This window comes from Mustela erminea, chromosome 10 (assembly GCF_009829155.1).
Source record: "Mustela erminea isolate mMusErm1 chromosome 10, mMusErm1.Pri, whole genome shotgun sequence".
NCBI lineage: Eukaryota > Metazoa > Chordata > Mammalia > Carnivora > Mustelidae > Mustela > Mustela erminea.
This window is the reverse complement of record NC_045623.1, coordinates 13,465,588-13,486,109: the sequence shown is the minus strand read 5'-3', so window position 1 is coordinate 13,486,109 and position 20,522 is coordinate 13,465,588. Positions and strand designations below refer to the sequence as shown.

The 20,522-nt window shown below is 40.9% G+C and overlaps 1 protein-coding gene across 6 annotated transcripts in view; it reads right to left on the bottom strand.

Annotated features, from left to right (window-relative positions):
- The window catches only part of ST7L (suppression of tumorigenicity 7 like), a 118,400-nt gene that overhangs the window by 41,484 nt on the left and 56,394 nt on the right, over nucleotides 1–20,522 (bottom strand). For 2 of the 6 annotated variants that reach the window (XM_032301630.1, XM_032301631.1), the window contains exon 14: nucleotides 18,702–18,841. In XM_032301630.1, coding sequence (XP_032157521.1) covers nucleotides 18,702–18,841 — 140 coding nt within the window. Of the gene's footprint in view, nucleotides 1–17,743; nucleotides 18,842–20,522 lie in introns of those variants that run through there. The other 4 variants (XM_032301632.1, XM_032301634.1, XM_032301633.1 and 1 more) reach the window with 3 other exon arrangements.

Here is a 20,522-nt window from a genome sequence, read left to right as displayed (position 1 = left end):
GATGATAGGACTAATATTTGTGTAACCTGCTGAGACCTGTGTGGGAGAGTTTAGGGTGGTTTTTCTTTTGGTGAGGGGTTTGCTCCGGTTTCACATCCATTAACACAAAACATGAGCTAGTCAGGGCCCTTGTGGTCTGCGGTGAGGGGATTCCTGTGGAGAAATGGGACTGAGTGAGTCAGGCCAGGGGAATGTCTTCCTTGCAGACTGGAGTCAACTGGATAACTGATGAGCCAATGGTGGGATTAGGGAGGGGGAACGGGAGGGGAAGAGAAGAGCTTCTGACATCTTGAGCTGGGATTAGGAGGAGGAAAACCTTGGGGTAGTGGGAAGGTAAGGGGGTCGTAGACGGTCTGGATCAAGAATAAAGCTGCAGGAATTTACACAAGGGTACTGTCTTTGGGTAGAGCCTCAGGTCCCAGTCCACCCGTGCTCTCATAAGAATGCCCGCGTGACTGCATAAATGTCCTAGTTCTTCCTGGGACTTTAACCCAAGTTCACTCTGCCTGTGCTCTGTTACCTATTCCTTTTCTGTTCTTACCGTGGAAGGAACGGAGCCTCTTCAGGCATCTCATAGTGCTCTGTGCTTCCCCCCTGGACTCCAAATTGAAATTCATAAAGATCCAAGTTTTACAGTTTCCTATAAATGGTTAAGAGAAGAGCAAGCTGGCAAGAGAGTGACACGTCTGAACAGTGGGGTGGATAGTGAGGGAAAAGAGGTCCACGTGAGCCCCACTAGAGAAGCTATTCCAAGAAGGAATGATGGCTAAACCATTAATTTTTCCTCTTATTTCTTAGCTTGCCTCTGCATTCCGATTCGCTTTGGACAACTAGCATCTATTCTGCAATAAACAAACTAATTTATTTGGAATGAACAGCAAAAGAACTGCATTTGGTGCGGTCAGGGCTCCATTTAGTTCTACTGCCACCCACTCACTGCCTCTAACCCCCCCTCCCACCCCCCATTTAGTCAGTAGACATCTGTCTCTCTGGCAGCGGTCCCTTTGCTCCTCTCCTCTCTGATACTCCGTGTCGGTCCTCATTTCTTCTAACTTATAATATTTAGTAGAATGCATTGCAGAAAGTGCCATCTGAATACAAAGTTAACTTCAAACACATGACCTCTATCCTTTAAAGGTCTTAGACTCTCTTAGAGAAGGCACGTGGCTGCGGACCTTGGCTGCACAGCCTGTGGACAGTTTCCCTCGTGTGCAAGTCAGAATGCCAGCCTGAACCTAATCCTGCACTAAGAGCCAACCTCTGTGATTGCTAGCCTCAAATAATAGCGCTAACCCATATGCTTTCTTAGAATGATGCTGGAAAAATGAAACCAGGGACTTTGGATTATTTTTTAAAAATTAAACACTGCCTGGCCCTGAATGTCTGTTTGCGAAAAGTCTTGTAGGTCTGACTCATGACCATTTACGGCCTCGTTTCTCTTCCTCCCTATTGCAGAGAGTAATTTCTTCTCCTTTTTCTCACCTCCCTTAGCAAGAACACCAGCCACTAAGTCTTCTGCCAAATTCTCGGACTCACTCAGGACATTGGTTTCTACACAGCTTAATATAAGAGAGATAATCAGGTTTTTTTTTTTTTTCCCTTAGCCTTTCTGAGGTTTTTAAACGCCCTCAGTGGTCACAGGGTAGAAGCCCAAGGGAGGACGCCAGGGAGAGTATGTTTCTCATCCCTGGGAGGCCGTCAGCCTAGCTCCTGCAGCCAAATTACAGCACCAGAGAATAATGTGATGCATTCCTGGGCAGGTCCGTGGGACCCTGGGCGCCTGGGCCTTGTGGAGAGAGGTGCCAGACACAGAGCTCTCCGTAAGCAATCCTGCAGAGCTGCCCCCTGGGTGCAGAAATGAAATACGGGAGAGCTTCACATTACACGGAGACCTGTAGCTCACACCTGGTTATTGATGGCCTTGGTGGAGGCCTCTGCCCCCACCCTCCACTTGGGAACTGCCTGCTACTACGGGGGTTGGGCACCTTTGAAGTAATGTTGGAAAACAAGAAAGAGATGCTTCCTTTCCACTTTTTGCTCCTCCTGTGAGCCTGCACACAACAGTGAGGAAATGCACACATGTGAGATGCGTGTCTGTGGACACACACTTACTTCTCCCATGTCACAGCAGAGTTCTAGTCCACCTCCCTCTCCCCCAAAACAGAACTAGCAACTAGATTTCAATCAAATCCTTCAAAAGTCATACCAACATCAGGGATTCAGCCAAAGGAACGTTGAAGTGTTCCATTATTAATATGCAAGCAGCTGTGTGGTTTGGGGACTGGTATTCCCCTGAGGGGTAGCAGGGAGAGGATTCAGAAAGAGCAGGGAGAGGAGAGATCAATGGGAGACTACTGCCAGCCACCCAAGCAGAATGGTTAAGACTGGGGGACTTCTCGTGACTGGTTCACACTGGAGATAGAGCAATTCATGCCCTGTGTGCCAAGGATAATGGGGCAGCCTCCTAGGACAGCACAAGGTAGAACTGCCAAGCCTGCTGCCCAAGACCTGTTCTGTTTTGTTTTTAAGATTTTATTTATTCGACAAAGAGAGACAGAGAGAGAGAGGGAACACAAGCAGAACAAGTGGAAGAGAGAGAAGCAGGCTTCCTGCCGAGCAGGGAGCCCAATGCGGGGCTCGATTCCAGGACCCTGGGATCGTGACCTGAGCTGAAGGCAGACACTTAACAACTGAGCCACCCAGGCACTCCAAGACCTGTTATTTTTAACTTTTATTCAGTTAGAAAACAGGATAGCTTTGGGTTTCAGAGATAATGTCCACAAGAGAGAAGTCCTGGAGGGGAGCAAGCAGTGACTTTACCAGGGTAAATATATTACAGCTGCTGCACTGAACTGAGCTTTCCTAGAAGCTGTTAGTCTCTTCGGGTGACTGGCGGATTTCAGGCAATAGTCAGTGGAGTGTCAATAATATGCCTGTCCCTGACCCCAAAGGTCAAAGGGATAGAAGAGAGGGAGACTTTTTAAGTACATTCTTCCACTTCCCATTCATGGCTTAAATTATCCCTGAGCATCTTTGTGGCCCTTCCTCATTTAAGACATTTTAGTCATCCTGGAGTTGAAAAAGCAAGGGAATCATTGTCCCCCTGACCCCCTAACTCTGAACTACTGTTTGCTCACTTCCATTCTGCATATGAGGCTTTAGATGGAGCAGCTAGACACAGTTCTCTTTCTCTGACCAAAAAGAGCTGAAATCTGGTGACTTGACTTCGCCACCACCAGCCCCTGCAAGCAGGCCTGACCAAACAGAAAGGCTAAACTGAGTGAAGAAAAAGGGAAGACCAGGCAATCCTCAGCTGTCCTACTGACAACTTTCAGGGTAGGGATACCAGGATTATTCTTTAGGATGTGATGCTCATGAGAAGCATTTTCAGGTACAAAATGGTTCAACATATACATAATTTTCACACTGATCCTGTGAGGCAGGAGACATTCTCACTGCATGAGAAAGGCTCAGTGATTTGTCTGAGGTCATTTGATACTGAGTGGCACAGACAGAACTCAAATAAATCTGGGGCTTCTCACTTCAAACTGTGTGCTCTCCTCAAGGACTAAGAATACCTCAGGCTGGAAGGGCCAAAATCCCAGCCCCTTCAGAACAGAAACTGATACAAAATATACTAGGAGAGTACAGGTGAGCAGAATTTACAAGAAGAACAGCCTAGCCCTTCTTTCACCACATCAACGAATCCCCTGTCATTTCCACCACCACAAAATGATCATTACACTAAGTAGTCTGCATTTAATCAACTCTGGCTCCTAGCACTTTCTATTTCTTTTTTTCTTTTTCAGATTAACATTTGTTTTCATTTTATCCATTTCTTTTAAAGTGATGCTAAGCATGCAGAGTATAAGTAGTCCTGAGAAGCCATGAGAGGAAACTGTTAAGGCTTTGGGTCTCTAAAGTATGTATTAGAATTTCCTTTGAGATTTCACTCTTTTTTTTAAATGTTGTCAACTCCTGGGCTAGGGAAGTATGAACAGGGAATGAGAGTGCTAAAAACCCGCCCTATCCCAGGTCAGATGCCTACTGAAGGCCTGGTAAAAGGCCTTGGGATCTCTAGCTGAGACAAGTAATTTATCTACACCAAGGCAAGGAGAATATACCTTGCAGAGAATTCCCTACAAGATGAAGCAGACAACAGATTTTTACTTGATCAAAAACTTTTACTGCTCTCAACCCCACGTCCCACCCTCATTCAAAATCTGGACTTCTGTTTAGGTCCAAGACAGTGAGACAAAGCAGCTCCAAGAGAGGATGTGTGCAAGAGGAGCCCTTCCCTGTTCAACCCTGGAATGCATTCCTTCAGAAACAGCATAAGCCTGCACATACCCTACCTATCCCACTCCTGCACCCCAACTGTGAAGGCTAAAGGGAAAACTGCAGGAACACAATGTTCATCCATCACAGACCTGGGCCCCCACTTGAGCTAGGGGAAGGACACCTCATGAAAACAGTCTACCTTTAGTCAGGATCTGTCCCAGAGCAAACCTTACTTTTTGGTCCATCCATCTTGGCTCTCACTGCTCTCCCTGCTCCCCACCCCCACTGCCTCCGCATGTGGGCTCAGAAGTCATCATCTAAAGAATTCCACTGCTCACCTCCTGCATAGCAGCACAGCCCCATGAGGCCGCACACCAGATGGAGGGGATAAAAGTACGAGGTCATGGCTTCTAGCAAGAGGCTTTTTCTGAAACTAACCCCGACTCCTGGAAAAGAGGCAGAGCAGGAGAGTGTCGGGTGAGCTGCTGACAACAGCAGCTTCGTGGGTCTTGTGTGAAAAGGAAGGAAAAAGCCTTCATTAAAAATTTCCCTGCTCCCGTCTCCAGACCTATTTCGGATCCCCCATCTACTCCTTGAAGGCATCTGAGTAGAATGCAGAGATTGCCAAGCCAAAGGGTTAAATCCTTCCCATTTGTCGGGGCCTATTCAGCCGGCTGCCACACACAGGCTGAGGCGGAGGCCAAGCCCTGAACACGTGCCCTATTCCTCTAGGCAGTCAGCTATGATGTAAAAGGAAAAGGTGTGGAAGGCTGACTAGAACACTGGGGAAATTGAGAAGGCCATCGGCAGGCCTCCAAAAGACAAGAGATGCAGGAAAATCATCACTCCTCTGGTCATTATGGTTGTTGGGTGACAAGGTACACAGGCAATAATCACAAAGGAGAAACAGTTGGAGGAATGGACTGAGAAGCAGATGTCTCCCAACATGGCAATGGGGGCGGGCGGGGGGGGGGTGGTGGTGCAGAGGTGATGAATCAGCCTTTCTACAGGGGTGACTTCTGAGTTGGGAGTTTTAAAAGATAAGGGATGGACTGCTGGAGGGGAGTCAGAGAAGGCATTCTACAGTGAAGGAACTGGTATGTGCTGAAACGTAGAAGCAAGAATGTGCAAGCAATATATAAGGAATTTCAACCGGTACATATTATATACACTGGGGACGACCGAGAAATGAGAACGCTGAGATAAGGGCTGAACTAATGTGAGCTAGCTGCATGTGCCTCAACTGATGGTGTGGAGCCCCCGCAGGGCCGGGCAGCATCTTGATCTGTGTCCATCAACTCCAGGGCACCAATGGGAAAGCACAGGGATGAGCCCGTTTGTTACATATACAGGGACGAAAAGAGAGCTACACTGTAAATAACAAATGCTAAGTGTTAACTACAACTCACTAGCATTTGAGGTTCTAGACTAGTAAGAGATGTGAAATATTTTATCCAGAATTGTAATGCACTAATGCAGGCTTACAGGCCCAGAGCCTGGCATAAATCAAGCCAAACTCTTGAGAAATTACAAGGTGAAAAAGGAACAATTTAAAATTAAAACTATGTGGTTATTTCCCTCACTCCCCACCTTAGAATTTGACAGGCTGTGATGTCCTGTTTGACATACGGGACTTCTGTGGCAAGCAGATTCGTCATGTCTGAGGCCACAGTGAATGGCAGGAGAGAGATGAAAGAGCTTTAGGGACCACAAAACCAGTTCACTGATAAGGGTGAATGAAGATATGTCTCGTGCACTACAAGCTGCTAGACAGAGCAGCTGCCAAAAACAAGAGACAAATTTCCAACTCCTAACTTCCGGTTAGGTCTCTTGCTTCTTGCATCTGTGAAGGTAAAAACAGAGCTATTTACCAGGTTCCTGTTCTACTTCCTTACTGAGCTTTCCTAATTTTTGAGGACAAAAATCACAAGGATAACCAGGCCTTCCACAGCATTCTCCTTGTGCTTCTTTCAGAAACAGAATAAGTTGACACCTGCACAACACAGGTTTGAAGTGCATGGGTCCACTTCTATACAGATCTGTTTTATGAACACATTGCAGGGCTGTAGATGTATTTGTTTCTCTTCCTGATGACTTTCTTAATAACATTTTCTTAATTATAAGAACTCAGTATATAATACATATAACATATAATACATAGTATATGTGTTAACTGTTTATGTTGAGGAGGGTTCTGGTCAACATTAAGTTTTTGGGGAGTCAAAAGTCCTAAGTGGAGGGATGCCTGGGTGGCTCAGTGGGTTAAAGACTCTGCCTTTGGCTCAGGTCATGATCCCAGGGTCTTGGGATCAAGCCCCACATGGGCTCTCTGCTCCATGATGAGCCTGCTCCCTCCACCCCCACCCGACCTCCCTCTCTTCCTACTTGTGATCTCTGTCTGTCAAATAAATAAATAAATAATCTTTAAAAAGACAAAGTCTTAAGTAGATTGACCGTACAGGAGGTCAGTGCCCATAACGCCTATGTCATTCATGGCTCAACTATATTACAAGACACACACACACACAGACACACACACACATAACACTGAATAAGCCAAAAGGTGAACAGTATCCCAAGTGTTTGCGTTACTTAACTGGCACAGTCTGGTGCTAGGAAGCAGCCACTTACACAGTGACAGCATTTGGTTGGTATCATCTTAGTTTTTTCCTCCTTCCCTGGCAGTTTATAAAAGGTGATTTCTGAAACCTTTCACAATAGAAAAGCTCAAGGGTTTACATTCAACTGTGACACCACTATGAATTCATTAAGAAGCATGTTTCAGGTTGCACTATAATTTCCCTATGTAACATAAACCCATGGAATCTGACATAAGCTGATTGCTCATGCTGGTTATTTTATTTACATTTCTGAATGGAAGGGATTTCGATACTCTTAAAATATCTAACTGACTTATTATTTTTCATCTATTCTCCCAGAGCAGCTAGTATAATATAGACATCAAGACAAAAGCCTCTACTTGTATGACTGGTTAAGCAACCAAAGAAAAGTTATTGCTCAAAAGCAATTAAAAAAACAATTTAATATGGAATTTGAGGCCAAACAAGAGATATGATTAGTCTCAATGACACCTGAAAGCTAAGAGTTTTTTAAAAAAAAAAAAAAGTTAAGTAACTGTGTTCATTATCTTTGTCCAAATCCCATAGGAGTAGGTAGTAGCCAGGGGTTCAAAGGTCCTAGAGTTGATTTTTGACTTAACTCTTTCTCTAGAGACCTAATATTGGCAGACATGGTCTAGTCTACATGGGAACATAGGTGAATGGATGAGAGTGGGCTCCTTACAACCCAGAAATATGAAATATGCCTCCTTACCAGCATGTTACAAATCAGACTTCTGAGTTGGAAGATGCTATCATGCATCTAACTCACTATTTGGAGATACATATTCTGTCAACCCACCCAAAGAAAAATAATTTCTATTTATACCAGCAGATATAGCAAGCTTGGATGGATTGCTAGAGAACTAACAATCAGCAGTAAATTCCAAAGCCTCATCTGTAGTCTTCTGTCTCCAAGTCATTGTTCAAATTGTTCTACTTCCTTTCTTCTGCTGCCACACTGAGTCAAATCAGTATACTCTTTGGGCGCACTCTTCTACTCTATATACTTCCATCACATTACCATATTTATTGATGACATGCCTAATTAGTATAAGCTCCCTAAGGACAGACATGTCATGTGTCTATTTTGAAATATGTATTCCAAGGTCATATCCCCAATGACCAGTTAGCACATACACTTAAGTCAGCCAATAAAGACTGGAAATATTTTGTAGTTACTCAGAAAATCTTGGTGGTTCCCCCTATAAAAAGGTAGAACTGTGCAGGATGTAGAATCGATCATCAAAATTCAGCTTCACAGAGAAGGAAAAGGTCCCTATTTCAGTGCCTACCCCAATATCCTTTTATTATTTTTAAAAAATTAACATATGTTCCGATTTTCAGAATCAGTGACTGACTGGAGGATGCAGCTTTGACATTAACAGTAGGCTCTGGGAAATTCTGTAGTGGCTCTTTCCTATCTTGCTCACATGACCTAACTCTCACTATCCCATTCTGCTTCACCATGATACTGCACTGTTTCATTTTCCAAACCAGAATGGCCCTTACCTCTTATCAATCTGTCATTAATAGGGATGAGAGGACACGAAAGAGGGTGATGAAAATGTAAACCACGAGAGGATTTTGTCTCTTGGCAGCTGATACGTGAATCTGAGGCGAGACATCTCTTAAGTTCTGATTTGTGGAACACTTCACTTTTTGACAAAATTTAAACTATTCAGGAAAAATAATGAATACCACTGTTTATAAAAATATGCACTTGGTCAGTTAGGTGTTAAGATGAAGTCCTACATACCTCATGTTTGGAAGAGAATAGAGGCTCCTCTTTCTATCTTCCTTGTGTGACCGAAAGGGCTCCTAACTAAACAGTCTTCTGAAAGGGAAAGTCCTCTCTGAGTCTAGAATGATTTTTTAGGTCACTACATCCTAGGTGAGGCATGTGAAAATAATTCCTCAGTCACTTCCAGTCAAATGAATAAACATGCAAGGGTATGCCAATCTACTGGGGAGCAGTAGCTTTGGTTCAAACCCCCTCCTGCTAGACTATGAGTTACCTGTGAACACACACTGTACCTCATTCTCCATGAAGGTGCCCAACACGTATCTGCTCACCGCATGGAGAAAGGAACAGATCCATCCGTAGTAACATCTTAACATAATGAAGGTGAATGCTGAAAATGTGGAGTACATTACAGAATAATCATTACCACACTGTGGCAAGCTATAGAACGAGAGTTCACGTAGTTTTAAATGCGGAGGCTCTTTAAAAACTACACTTTGAAAACAAACTAAGATAAGCCCTATTGGAGTCCTTCCAGTCAATCAGCCAATACCGAAAGAAGAAATCTTTTCAGGGTCTCCTGGCCTCTAAGCTACATGTTCTTTAGTGCAGCTGTTGTTGCGGTTGTTGTTTATGGTGGTCTGAACAAGAGCTAAAATACATCCAGAGCAAATTAATAAGAAAAGTCTACACAGCTAGGGCTTAGCTGAATTAGAATCCCCAGGCTTCCAGTAAGGGCTAAATCCAAAGGGATCAGAGTCAAGTAAATAAGAAATCCAGCTGAATTTTATCAGAGGGCAAAGTTTCAACTCTGAGTACCCCAGCAACCAAGGATGAATTATGCATAAGATTAGTAAAGTGCCTTCATCCACACCCCAGCCAGGGAACATTCTTCTATCTCACTGTGACTGCAGGAAACACAGCAATGTGTTTGCCTGCCAAGAATGATTGCAGCTATACTCTAGATAGGAGTCTAACAAACACTAAAGGATTAAAATTTAATTGTAAAGCTGCCGCTACCTGGGAGTCAAAGCTTGAACTCTGGCTTCACAAAGAAAGTGGGACTCCCGTATCTTGAATAGATGAAAACAAGAGCTGGCACGTTCCTAGCAAAGGGTGTGAGAATATGCTCCTTTCTGAATTCTTCCCCAAACTGCTTCTCTTGCTTTATTTCCTACTGGTAATTCTCAAGTGCTCAGTAAGAACAGAGCCCTTTACTAACTTTGAAGAATATATACGTTTCATTTTCAGAACACTTGAAATTATAGGATGAGATGAGAGGGTAATTATGTGGTCTGAATATCAGTTAACTGAATATGAGTTCTCTTAATTTTGTCGAGCAGCATCTGAAACCCAAGTAATTTATTTTCTCGAAGCTGGCTGTTAGAGATGGACATAAGGCAATCTTAATGTCATCAGAGAGATAAGACAGATAATTTTATTTTTTCCTCAAATTCAGAAAGAATACTAAAAATAGCTAATCTTGTATTGAGGCCTCATCAACATTAAGAAACATACCTAAGTTTCCTACTTACTAATACAACTACTAGAAGTACACCTGCTACCTAAAATTCCCATGTTAACCAGAAAATACACACAAGTTATATTTTATTTTATTTTTTTAAAGATTTTATTTATTTATTTATTTGACAGAGAGAAATTACAAGTACACTGAGAGGCAGGCAGAGAGAGAGAGAGAAGGAAGCAGGCTCCCTGCTGAGCAGAGAGCCCGATGCGGGACTCGATCCCAGGACCCTGAGATCATGACCTGAGCCGAAGGCAGCGGCTTAACCCACTGAGCCACCCAGGCGCCCCCACAAGTTATATTTTAGACCAAAAGTTTATTCTGTTCAGTTAAACTTCCCCAGATAATCCTTCACAAACTTACCCTCTGATTTTGAAAGAAGAATGATATTGAAACATGGGGTATACATTTGTAATTTAAATTAAGTTTCTTTTTTTTACCATTTCAGACTGTTGATTAAATTCCCTCTGAATCATTACAAACCTACTGTTTGTGCCTACTGTTTCTTTAGTATTACTGTACATTCAGAGAGTTAGATAGGCTGAAGTTTTTTATATTGTTGTCTAAGTATGTGATGGAATGACAAGTGTTCTTCATTCCTAAGAGGCTTACTAGCAAGAAAAGGAATGAAATTAAAGCGAACCAATTTGAAAGACAAAAAAACAAATGGGCATTCTTTATTTTAAAGCATCAGAGTTCATCAAATAGGCTTATGCTGTAAAGAGGGAAGAGTTCTCCAGGTAGTTGTTCTACTGATGTTTTTGTTTTGCTGTAAGCATTTCTGCAACCTAAATGTCTTTTCTATTTTCTGAAAATCTGTATCGGCCTTTTCATTCAAAACTCTTCTCCAAATTCATCTCCTGTAGGAAGACTTCCCTAGCAAAACCACTGTACTATCACCACTCCATCATTCTATATCCCTTCAGCATTACTATTTTGTTTAAAATGTATTCTTTTGGGCGCCTGGGTGGCTCAGTGGGTTAAGCCGCTGCCTTTGGCTCAGGTCATGATCTCAGGGTCCTGGGATCGAGTCCTGCATCGGGCTCTCTGCTCCGCAGGGAGCCTGCTTCCCTCTCTCTCTCTCTCTCTGCCTGCCTCTCCATCTACTTGTGATTTCTCTCTGTCAAATAAATAAATAAAATCTTTAAAAAAAAAAAATAAAATAAAATAAAATGTATTCTTTTGTACTTGTTCTGCTCTAAGTTGTAAACTGACATATTATTGAAACCAAAAATATATATCATGACTAAAGGACTATCTATTGTGTGATTTCAAGCAAGTCACTTAACTTGAATGACTCAAACTTCCCCATTTAAAACATTGGAAAACCACAATCTGTCCTCCAATGGCTCAGGTAAGAAAAAAATGAGAGTCTAAGTATATACTCTTAAGAACAATAATAATAACTAACTGAAATCTAAATTACTCCTGGTTTAGAATCATAATATATTAAGTAGTCATACAAATTTAGTTCTCTTGAACATTAGAAATTTGATTGATGGGAGAAGGAGCAAAGCTTGACTCAAGATAGAAGCCAGTAGGGGCACCTGGGCGGTTCAGTGGGTTGGGCCTCTGCCTTCGGCTCTGGTTGTGACCTCGGGATCCTGGGATTGGGCTCTGCCTCAGGCTCTCTGCTTGGCTAGGAGCCTGCTTCCCCCTCTCTCTCTGCCTGCCTCTCTACCTACTTGTGATCTCTCTGTCAAATAAATAAATTTAAAAAAATAAATAAATAAAAAATAACTAAAGAAAGAAGCCAATAAAAACTATTCCTCAAGATTATAATTTTATTCTGTATACCATTATTCTATCCATTTAGGGGACTGTGCTGGGTCTGCAAAAAACAAAGATGTTTTCTAAAAGAAAAATCAGGAGTTTCCTGATGTGAATTCTAGTATCACTTGTGTAATGGGTTTGGAATAAGCAACCGACATCAATATCTAAGCACCAGTCTTCTGAAAACAGCAAGGCAGTCCGTTTGCCCCAAGTGCTAATGATTAAGCAATCAGTATATCAGCAGCAATTAGTGACAGGATGTCCTCAACTTTGACACTGGGACGTTGCTTTGGGGGGAAAGGATGGTTAAATATACTGCCAAATAAATTCAGGGAAAGCTTTTGTGAACTTCCCAGTTGACAGGCACATGTTAATAGGGAAAGAACATGTTTTCCACAAACTTCACAACTGAAGGAAACCCTGGGGAAGGGGTATAAACATTCATTAAAAAGTACATTGTCTTGGGGTGCCTGGGTGGCTCAGTGGGTTAAGCCTCTGCCTTCAGCTCTGGTCATGATCTCAGGGTGCTGGGATCGAGCCCCACATCGGGCTCTCTGCTCAGCGGGGAGCCCACTTCCTCCTCTCTCTCTGGCTGCCTCTCTGCCTACTTGTGATCTCTCTCTCTGTCTAATAAATAAATAAAATCTTTGAAAAAAAAAAAAAGTACATTGTCTTGACTTTTATTCTTTTTTCCTCCTCTTTGAAAAGAAAAGTTTAGTACTTAGAAAAAATGGATAAAGAAGTATAACAGCAATCTCACAAACTTCAGTCTGGTTCTTTTTGAAGAACAATCAGAATGAAGCATAAGAAATACCCCTAATAGAAGTAGAGAACATCTTTTCTCTTGCTAGAAATATCCCAATTAATTAAGAAAATCAAAATGGGAATATGCTAGACTGCCCAAATAAAGACCGAATTCAGTGGCACTAGCAAGAGAACAAAAATGTAAACATACAAAATGTTTTGACCTGTCATTCAGTGGGCTCCTTTTGTTATCAGTATAATCTCTGGGAAATGCCTCAGATATATTGCTGTGGAAATAGTATGGTTACAGAAAAATATTTTGTGGGACTATAAGCTTGGTTGCAATTCAAAATGTTTTAAGAACTATGTCAGTTCTTAGGAACTAAAGAAGTCTCACAGGTTTGAAAAGTAATCCATTTTCAAACAAAGTGAAGAAACTTGTTTTACTTGGTTGAATTTCTGAATGTGGCCCTAAGTACTTAATAAAGAAGGATACAACTTTCAAAGGTTTTTAGTATGAATGAAATCAGATGGAGAATATAAAAAATCACTTCCTCCTATGAACAGATTTCATGTCATGGTTATAACAATGGAAAATTAGGAACCTTTAGAAATAATATATTTTTCCACTGGTATATATCAATATAAAGTTATAATTATCTATCAACTCCCCTAGGTATTAAGATGGTCTTTACCCTGTGGGGGAAAAAATGATGAGAACAGTGCACAAACCTCGAAAGTTTTGATCACTATTCAGTAAAATATACTTGGCATTTATTTCTGCTTATTATTTTTTTAAATGTAATTTGGGGAGAAAAATGTTAATTATTTTTGGGAAGGGGCTGAAGAAATCCCAGTGGAACATTCCGTAGAAAGGTCTTTTGTTAGCATAACATCTGACCTTCTATATCTTTGGAAATCATACAACTTGGCTAATGTAGTCCTTAAAGAATTAATCAAGCAGATTGTTAGGCCCTAGTTACACTGAAGCCAGCCAATTATGAGTTGCTCAGAAATTCATCACTGGCATGTCCAACCACATTTTCCCACATAAAGATTAGTAAAAATATGTGGAAACAGGGCCCATTCCCACCTCAGCACAGCTATAGTATGTGTTCAGTGAAACAGATTTCAACAAAGTTTTGCTTTAGTGAAACAAACTATTTATTTGGGAATCTTTCTGATCCCTATCTTTGCCCACTAACACCTATTTCTGCCAGGTTGCAAAGGCTAGCTATTCTATTTCATTAAAACCCAACTAGGGGTTTTTATATGCAAACACACTTCTGAATTCAAAGTACTAAAATCACATGCCACAAGCCTGAATTCATCAGTAAGTCAGTGAAACCTCCAAAGACCATCTATAGTCTTCACTGCTGTGATAACGCCCTCCCAAGACTTAGTAAGAAGAAAGCTTTTCTTGCAGGAGAGAAATGAAAGGGGCCAGGCTAGATGAAGATTGGTTCTCTAAGGAGAGGGCAGTGCTGCTCTTAAATAAAGAAGCTCCTTTCAGATAAGCAGAATCAGATTCCAGTTCATTTGGTTTGCTGGCTACCCTTACTTTGAACTCTCATATTTAACCCAGCAGGCTTCAAAGCAGGTGAGAAAATGACCTACTACTTAAAAGCACTTTTTCCTTTTTCAGGAATTCTGGCCTTGGAGAGTATCAGCTCTGATATCAGCACATTCCACATCTCCAGGGATTTATGAATTTTTTTATTTTTTATTTTTTTTTTTATTGCTCTATGTCGAATGTCAGACTTGGTTTTCATCTCAGCCAGGAGAAAAATCAAGAAAGAAAACCCTAACTTGCTGAAACTGAAGTCTTATTCCACACAGCTTCATACATGCCAAAGACAGGGCACTAAAACCACTAACCATTCTAATTACTCTTCCATTTATCTCAATCTGAGGCACAGTGAGGATTATAAAAGACCATTAATCCCTAGTGCCTTGTTTCACAAAAAAAGCAATTTTTGTAACAAACGTATTTTCACAAATTCAAATTAAATTTAGTCTATCATATGAGCTAATATAAAAATATATCAGATCAGAAAGAGACCATGGTAACAATGGAAAAAATTTAGGCAATTCTCTTAAATTGCTTTGCCTGACTAAATAGATTAATTTCCATTTTGGCTATCAAATATCTGACCTAATTGAAAATCCTAACATAGGCAGTTTGCAATTTGTCGATATTTGATGTTCTACAAGGCAGTTTGCCAGTACCTACAACCTGAAACATTTCTCCACTCTTGGTGGTACAAATACACATAATGTACCAGCAGTACTGTTTAAATGACACCTAGTCACCATTTATGCTGCAATATCTATGGGAAAATACATTTTGAGTTTACTAGCAGGACATAACTCCTCCCAACCGTGAGGGGGTTAGGATTTCTCATCACAGCTGCACTTTGGTGATAATGATGACAATGATGGGTGGAGACAAGAGTAACACTTCCCTAGTTTCTACTGTGGCCAGACATGGTTCTAAACACCTGTCATATTTCAAACTCATCTAACCCTCACAAGTGCCTATGAGGGGGAGAAATGGTTAAGTAACTTACCTGAAGTTGCACAGCCGGTAAGTGTCAGGGCTGAAACTCAAAGGAAAGCAGTCTGGCTCCAGAGCCTATGCTCACTGCTATCCCGTAAAGCTGTGCCTCTCTGCCTGGAAGAGGTGGCACTCTCCAAACCGTATAAATTCCTCCTGTTGCAGGGAGAGGACAGCAGGGCTTCTCAGGTTTTAAAAGTGCATATACGATCACCTGCGGGTCTTGCTAAAATGCAGATTCAGGAGACGCCTGGGTGGCTCAGTTGGTTAAGCAGCTGCCTTCGGCTCGGGTCATGATCCCAGCGTCCTGGGATCGAGTCCCACGTCGGGCTCCTTGCTCGGCGGGGAGCCTGCTTCTCCCTCTGCCTCTGCCTGCCACTCTGTCTGCCTGTGCTCACTCTCCACCCCTCCTCTGATAAATAAATAAAATCTTAAAAAAAATAAAATAAATAAAATAAAATGCAGATTCAGGAAGTTGCTAGTGGCGCCAGAGGTTCTGCTTTCTAACAAGTTTCTGGGTGATGGTGAAGCTCCTACTGCATAGGCCATTAAGTAAATAGGGAAAGAAGCAGAATTTGAACCTCTGGCTCCCTCCTGGCTAGCCGGCTGGTAGGCATTTTTACATTGTGTTTATAAGCTGAGGATTGCCTGCATGTAGCCATTTTTCATAAATTCTTCAGTGGAACCTGCCCTTGGTACTGCTGCATGGCAAATATTGGTGTGCAGGTATCCTGAGTAAATAGTTTGCTTTTAGGAACTAAAAATGTATATGTAAAGGCCACTGGATAAAATGTGGCTATAAAAGTTTGCTGTGAGGCACATTTTTAACTATATGCGACCAACTATAGAAATATCTAAGGATGGTAAATAAATGCCTGTTTATTGCTCATTACCTAGAACTACAGTAAATTAATAACTTTTGGTCTAAAAAAGAAGATTTCAGTTTAAAATGTACAATTATTCATTCTCAGACCCTGCTAGAGGAGTGCTAAGGAGCTTGTGCTATGTAATCTTAAAGACTCTTTTGGAGCATCAGCCATGTCTCAGATAAAGACAGATACTACATACTAACATTGGTGGCTACAGCGGATGGTGAATCCACTCTGCACTAATTTTAACCAGTATCTCATGGAAGTACATGACTAACATATGCTACATATCGATTCTAGATTCTAAATCTCTCCCTTACTCTATTTTCCCTCCTTTCCAATGCCCTGAGAGAACTCCAAGGACCATCCCTCCCACCGCTTGCCTGTGATCTCAAATACACAGCTGCATATATTTTTCCAGTTCTTAAATGGATGGGATTCCCTTTCCAGTCAATTTTTTTCCATGCCAGAGTACACAGTAAGGTCATCTCAGTTTGAGATGCACTCACTCCCCAGCCAGCACCACTGTGAACAACAGTTACCGTACGATCACTACACTTCACTTTTACACCAAAAGGAAACAGTCAGTTTCCAACTCAAATATCTATACTCCCTGAACAATAGTGGAAAGTCACTCTCCTTGAAGACTGACCCAGAATCAAGTGCAGTCTCAGACTGCTAGGCCTACTGCCAGTGGCAACTTAACACATTATACAGCTGACCTTCAGGGAAAAAGGGAAAACAGTGCTTTTACTCCTAGTGCCAGAAGAAAACCAACTAATCTTTAAGGCACCAAATAAACTGTTCTTAAGTAGCAAAAAAGATTGTGAGGAAACAGGGAGTTAGAACAGATGCATATAGAGAAAAATATAGAAATTACATTGCTGAGTAAGGGCTAGTGTTTCTATAGTTCTCAGTGCTTTTTGATTTGGGACTAAAATGAATTAGCATTTTCCTTCTGTGTTTGAAAATGTGAAGATGTATAAGAAAGACCCATTTTTATCCAAATGGCCAAAAGACATATGAAAGTGTTCAACATCACTTGGCAACAGGGAAATACAAATCAAAACCACAGTGAGATACCACTTTACACCACTCAGAATGGCTAAAATTAACCATCAGGAAACGAAATGTGTTGGTGAGGATGTGAGAAAGGGGAACCCTCCTACACTGTTGGTGGGAATGCAAGCTGGTACAGCCACTCTGGAAAACAGTATGGAAGTTCCTTAAAAAGTTGAAAATAGAGCTACCCTACCTACAACCCAGCAATTGCACTACTGGGTATTTACCCTAAAGATACAAACATAGTGATCTGAAGGGGCATATGCACCCCAGTGTTTATAGCATCAGTATCCACAAGAGCCAAGCTATGGAAAGAGCCCAGATGTCCATTAACAGATGAATGGATAAAGAGGATGTGGTATATACATACACTGGAATATTATGCAGCCATCAAAAATGAAATCTTGCCATTTGCAACAACATGGATAGAACTAGAGAGTATTATGCTAAGCAAAATAAGTCAATCAGAGAAAGACAATTATCATATGAACCCACTGATATGAGGAATTTGAGAAACAAGACAGAGGATCATAGGGGAAGGGAGGGAGAAATGAAACAAGATGAAACCAGAGAAAAAGACAAACCATTAGAGACTCTTAATCTCAGGAAACAAACTGAGGGTTCCTGGAGGATAGGGGCATGGGAGGGATGCGTGATAGTCCTTGGGGAAGGTATGTACTATGGTGAGTGCTGTGAACTGTGTAAGACTGATGATTCACAAACCTGTACCCCTGAAACAAATAATACATTATATGTTAATTTTTTTAAAAAAGACCTATTTTTAAAGGCTTATCAACTTAAAAGGGACTTCTCTTTGGTAATTTTACTTTGGGCCAGTGACATTAATTATTAAGTTTGTATAGAAGAGTAAATAGTCGTGGGATAGTCTCTCTAATATCAGTCTTCACGTACCATCTGAACTCGGCTCAGGAAATGGGGAAGTAGTTCAAATTAAAGGAAAAAATGAGAATAAAGGTCTATCCATGGTTCTACATCCAAGGTTGGGGAAGGCCAATTAAGAATACACAGATAAAACAGTGAGAAGCTTTGAGTAGAGAAGCATATTCTGTACCCAGGCGAATGCTCCATCTGTCCATCTTACCTACTTACTACTTACTCTCCATCAGCAGACTTTATCATTAATAATTTCATTTAAATGGAAAAATTGAAATAGGAAATTGTTTCCCAAATAGGGATTTTTTTTTAATGCCAAAAAGAAAGCAATGAAAAGAACTGGGTTATTCCTTAGCTAGGAACAGCGCTATATTTACCACCAAAAGTGATCTACAAAGACCGACTTTATCATGTTGTACCACTGTATTCTTTAAACGTTTACGCAACAAAAATATAGCCCAAGTCACCAAAAACTTATGTTTGACACATTTATGGAGCTACTTGACAAATCAATTCCTGTAATTTACGGTAACAAACATCTTCCCCTGATCAGCTGGTTTAGCACAAACAGATCAGAGATGGTTTCTTATGTGTTTTACAAATACTCTACACAAGTCCTTGAGATCATACTTACAGCTTTAGCAAAAACACTCATGATTTCAGGAAACTGGTGTGTGAGAAGAGCTATCATTGCTGTAGAAGAACACAGTCCTGCTGTGAAATGGATGAAAAAAGGAAGCTCCTTCTTTGGGTAAACAGAAACATGATGAAAGGCTGCAAGGGAGAAAAGGCAGAAATGGATTTTATTGGAGAATAAATATAGTGTAGGCCAGTTTTAGTATTTTCAAACAACATTTGAAACTGAAAAGGATAAAATTTTCAAGTCTCAGTGACAAAGAGAAAATCCTGAAACTGAAAAGGAAAATAATTGTTTTAAAGAAAGAACAAGGCATCTCTGGCTAAGTAAGGTAGAGGAAAGTTATCCATTATTTATTCCAGCAGCAATGATGTATCTACAGAGCCGGATGACTGTGCCAGCAATGGGAATAGGATGGCATCGTGGGAAAGAACACTAATTGTAAAGTCATGCTGAGGTAGTTTGAAAAAGAGCTTTGTCACTTATTAGCTGTGTGATCATGAATAAGCTGCTAAACCCTCTCATAGTTGCTATGGAGTTGTTATGATGAACACTCTAAGTCCCTAAATGTGAGTTGTCATAATTCTTTCTCTTTGGGAGTTTGAGAGACAGAAGTGTGGTTGCAGATTTCCCAGAGCCATAATTTTACCCAGTTATTAATAAATGTTCTATGTGTGGCATTTCATAGAGCACCATAAAAACTGAACCAGAACACCAAAGCCCTAGGATTCTGAGCATAAATGAAGTCCCTTGTCTTACCTTATCACAGTCCCACATTAACTCAGGTATAATTTTTCTAAGGACTGGATATTTCATTACTAATAGTATTCAAGTACTTATATCTTACTTGAAATTTGATTGAATATACCTGAATACCAATGCTGAGATGAGCCTATTACCATGCTTGGCACACAGTAGGTGCTCAATAAATATCTGTTAAACTGAGAACTATTCTGGGACTTCATTAGTCCAGGAAGTTGACTGCTTAGGGCTGGACACAAACCCAGGAATTCCTGATGTAATATCCTGCATAAGTAAGGGATGACTAATTCAATGCTGAATCAAGGTCAGCTATAAATTTCACTTTTTTTTCAACATAATGATTCACAGAGAAGATTACACCTAAGTTTCCTTTGGTAGCCATATTTTTTACGTCTTATACTATGCTTAAAAGTATAAGCCAAAAACTGAACTCATTAAAAATCCAGAAAATTTCCACAGGCTTGAGTCACATTTAAAGTAAAAGCACACCAAATCTGAATTTTTTTTTTTAAAAAGTTATAAACATTAGAAGCCGTGGACAACATTGTATTTTCAGGACCCAGAAAACCAGCAGTCCCTTCTGCCCTGTCCCTCAAACATAAGAGGTCAACTTCTTCCAGCAAACCAGGGAAATAAGCTATGGTACTTGCAAAGACAGGGAACACTTATGTATACCAATGCTTACTAAAATTCCTATCGCGTAAGAGACAGCAACACTGATAATTAATTAAACTGTATAGCATTTTATGATTTACAAAGTGCTTTAATTTATATTAGTTTTATTTTTTCAACAGCCTTAAAAGATAGTATTATTTCCACTTTACAAGGTAGAAAACAATATAGCTTTAGTAAGATAACTTCCTAAAATACAAGCCTTTTATATTATAGGAGACACCTAATTTTTTCTTTTTGGATTGCTTTCTTTCTTTCTTTTTTTTTTTTTTTTAAGATTCCATTTATTTATCTGATACAGAGAGAGATCACAAGTAGGCAGAGAGGTAGGCAGAGATGGGGGGAAGCAGGCTCCCCGCGGAGCAGAGAGCCCGATGCGGGGCT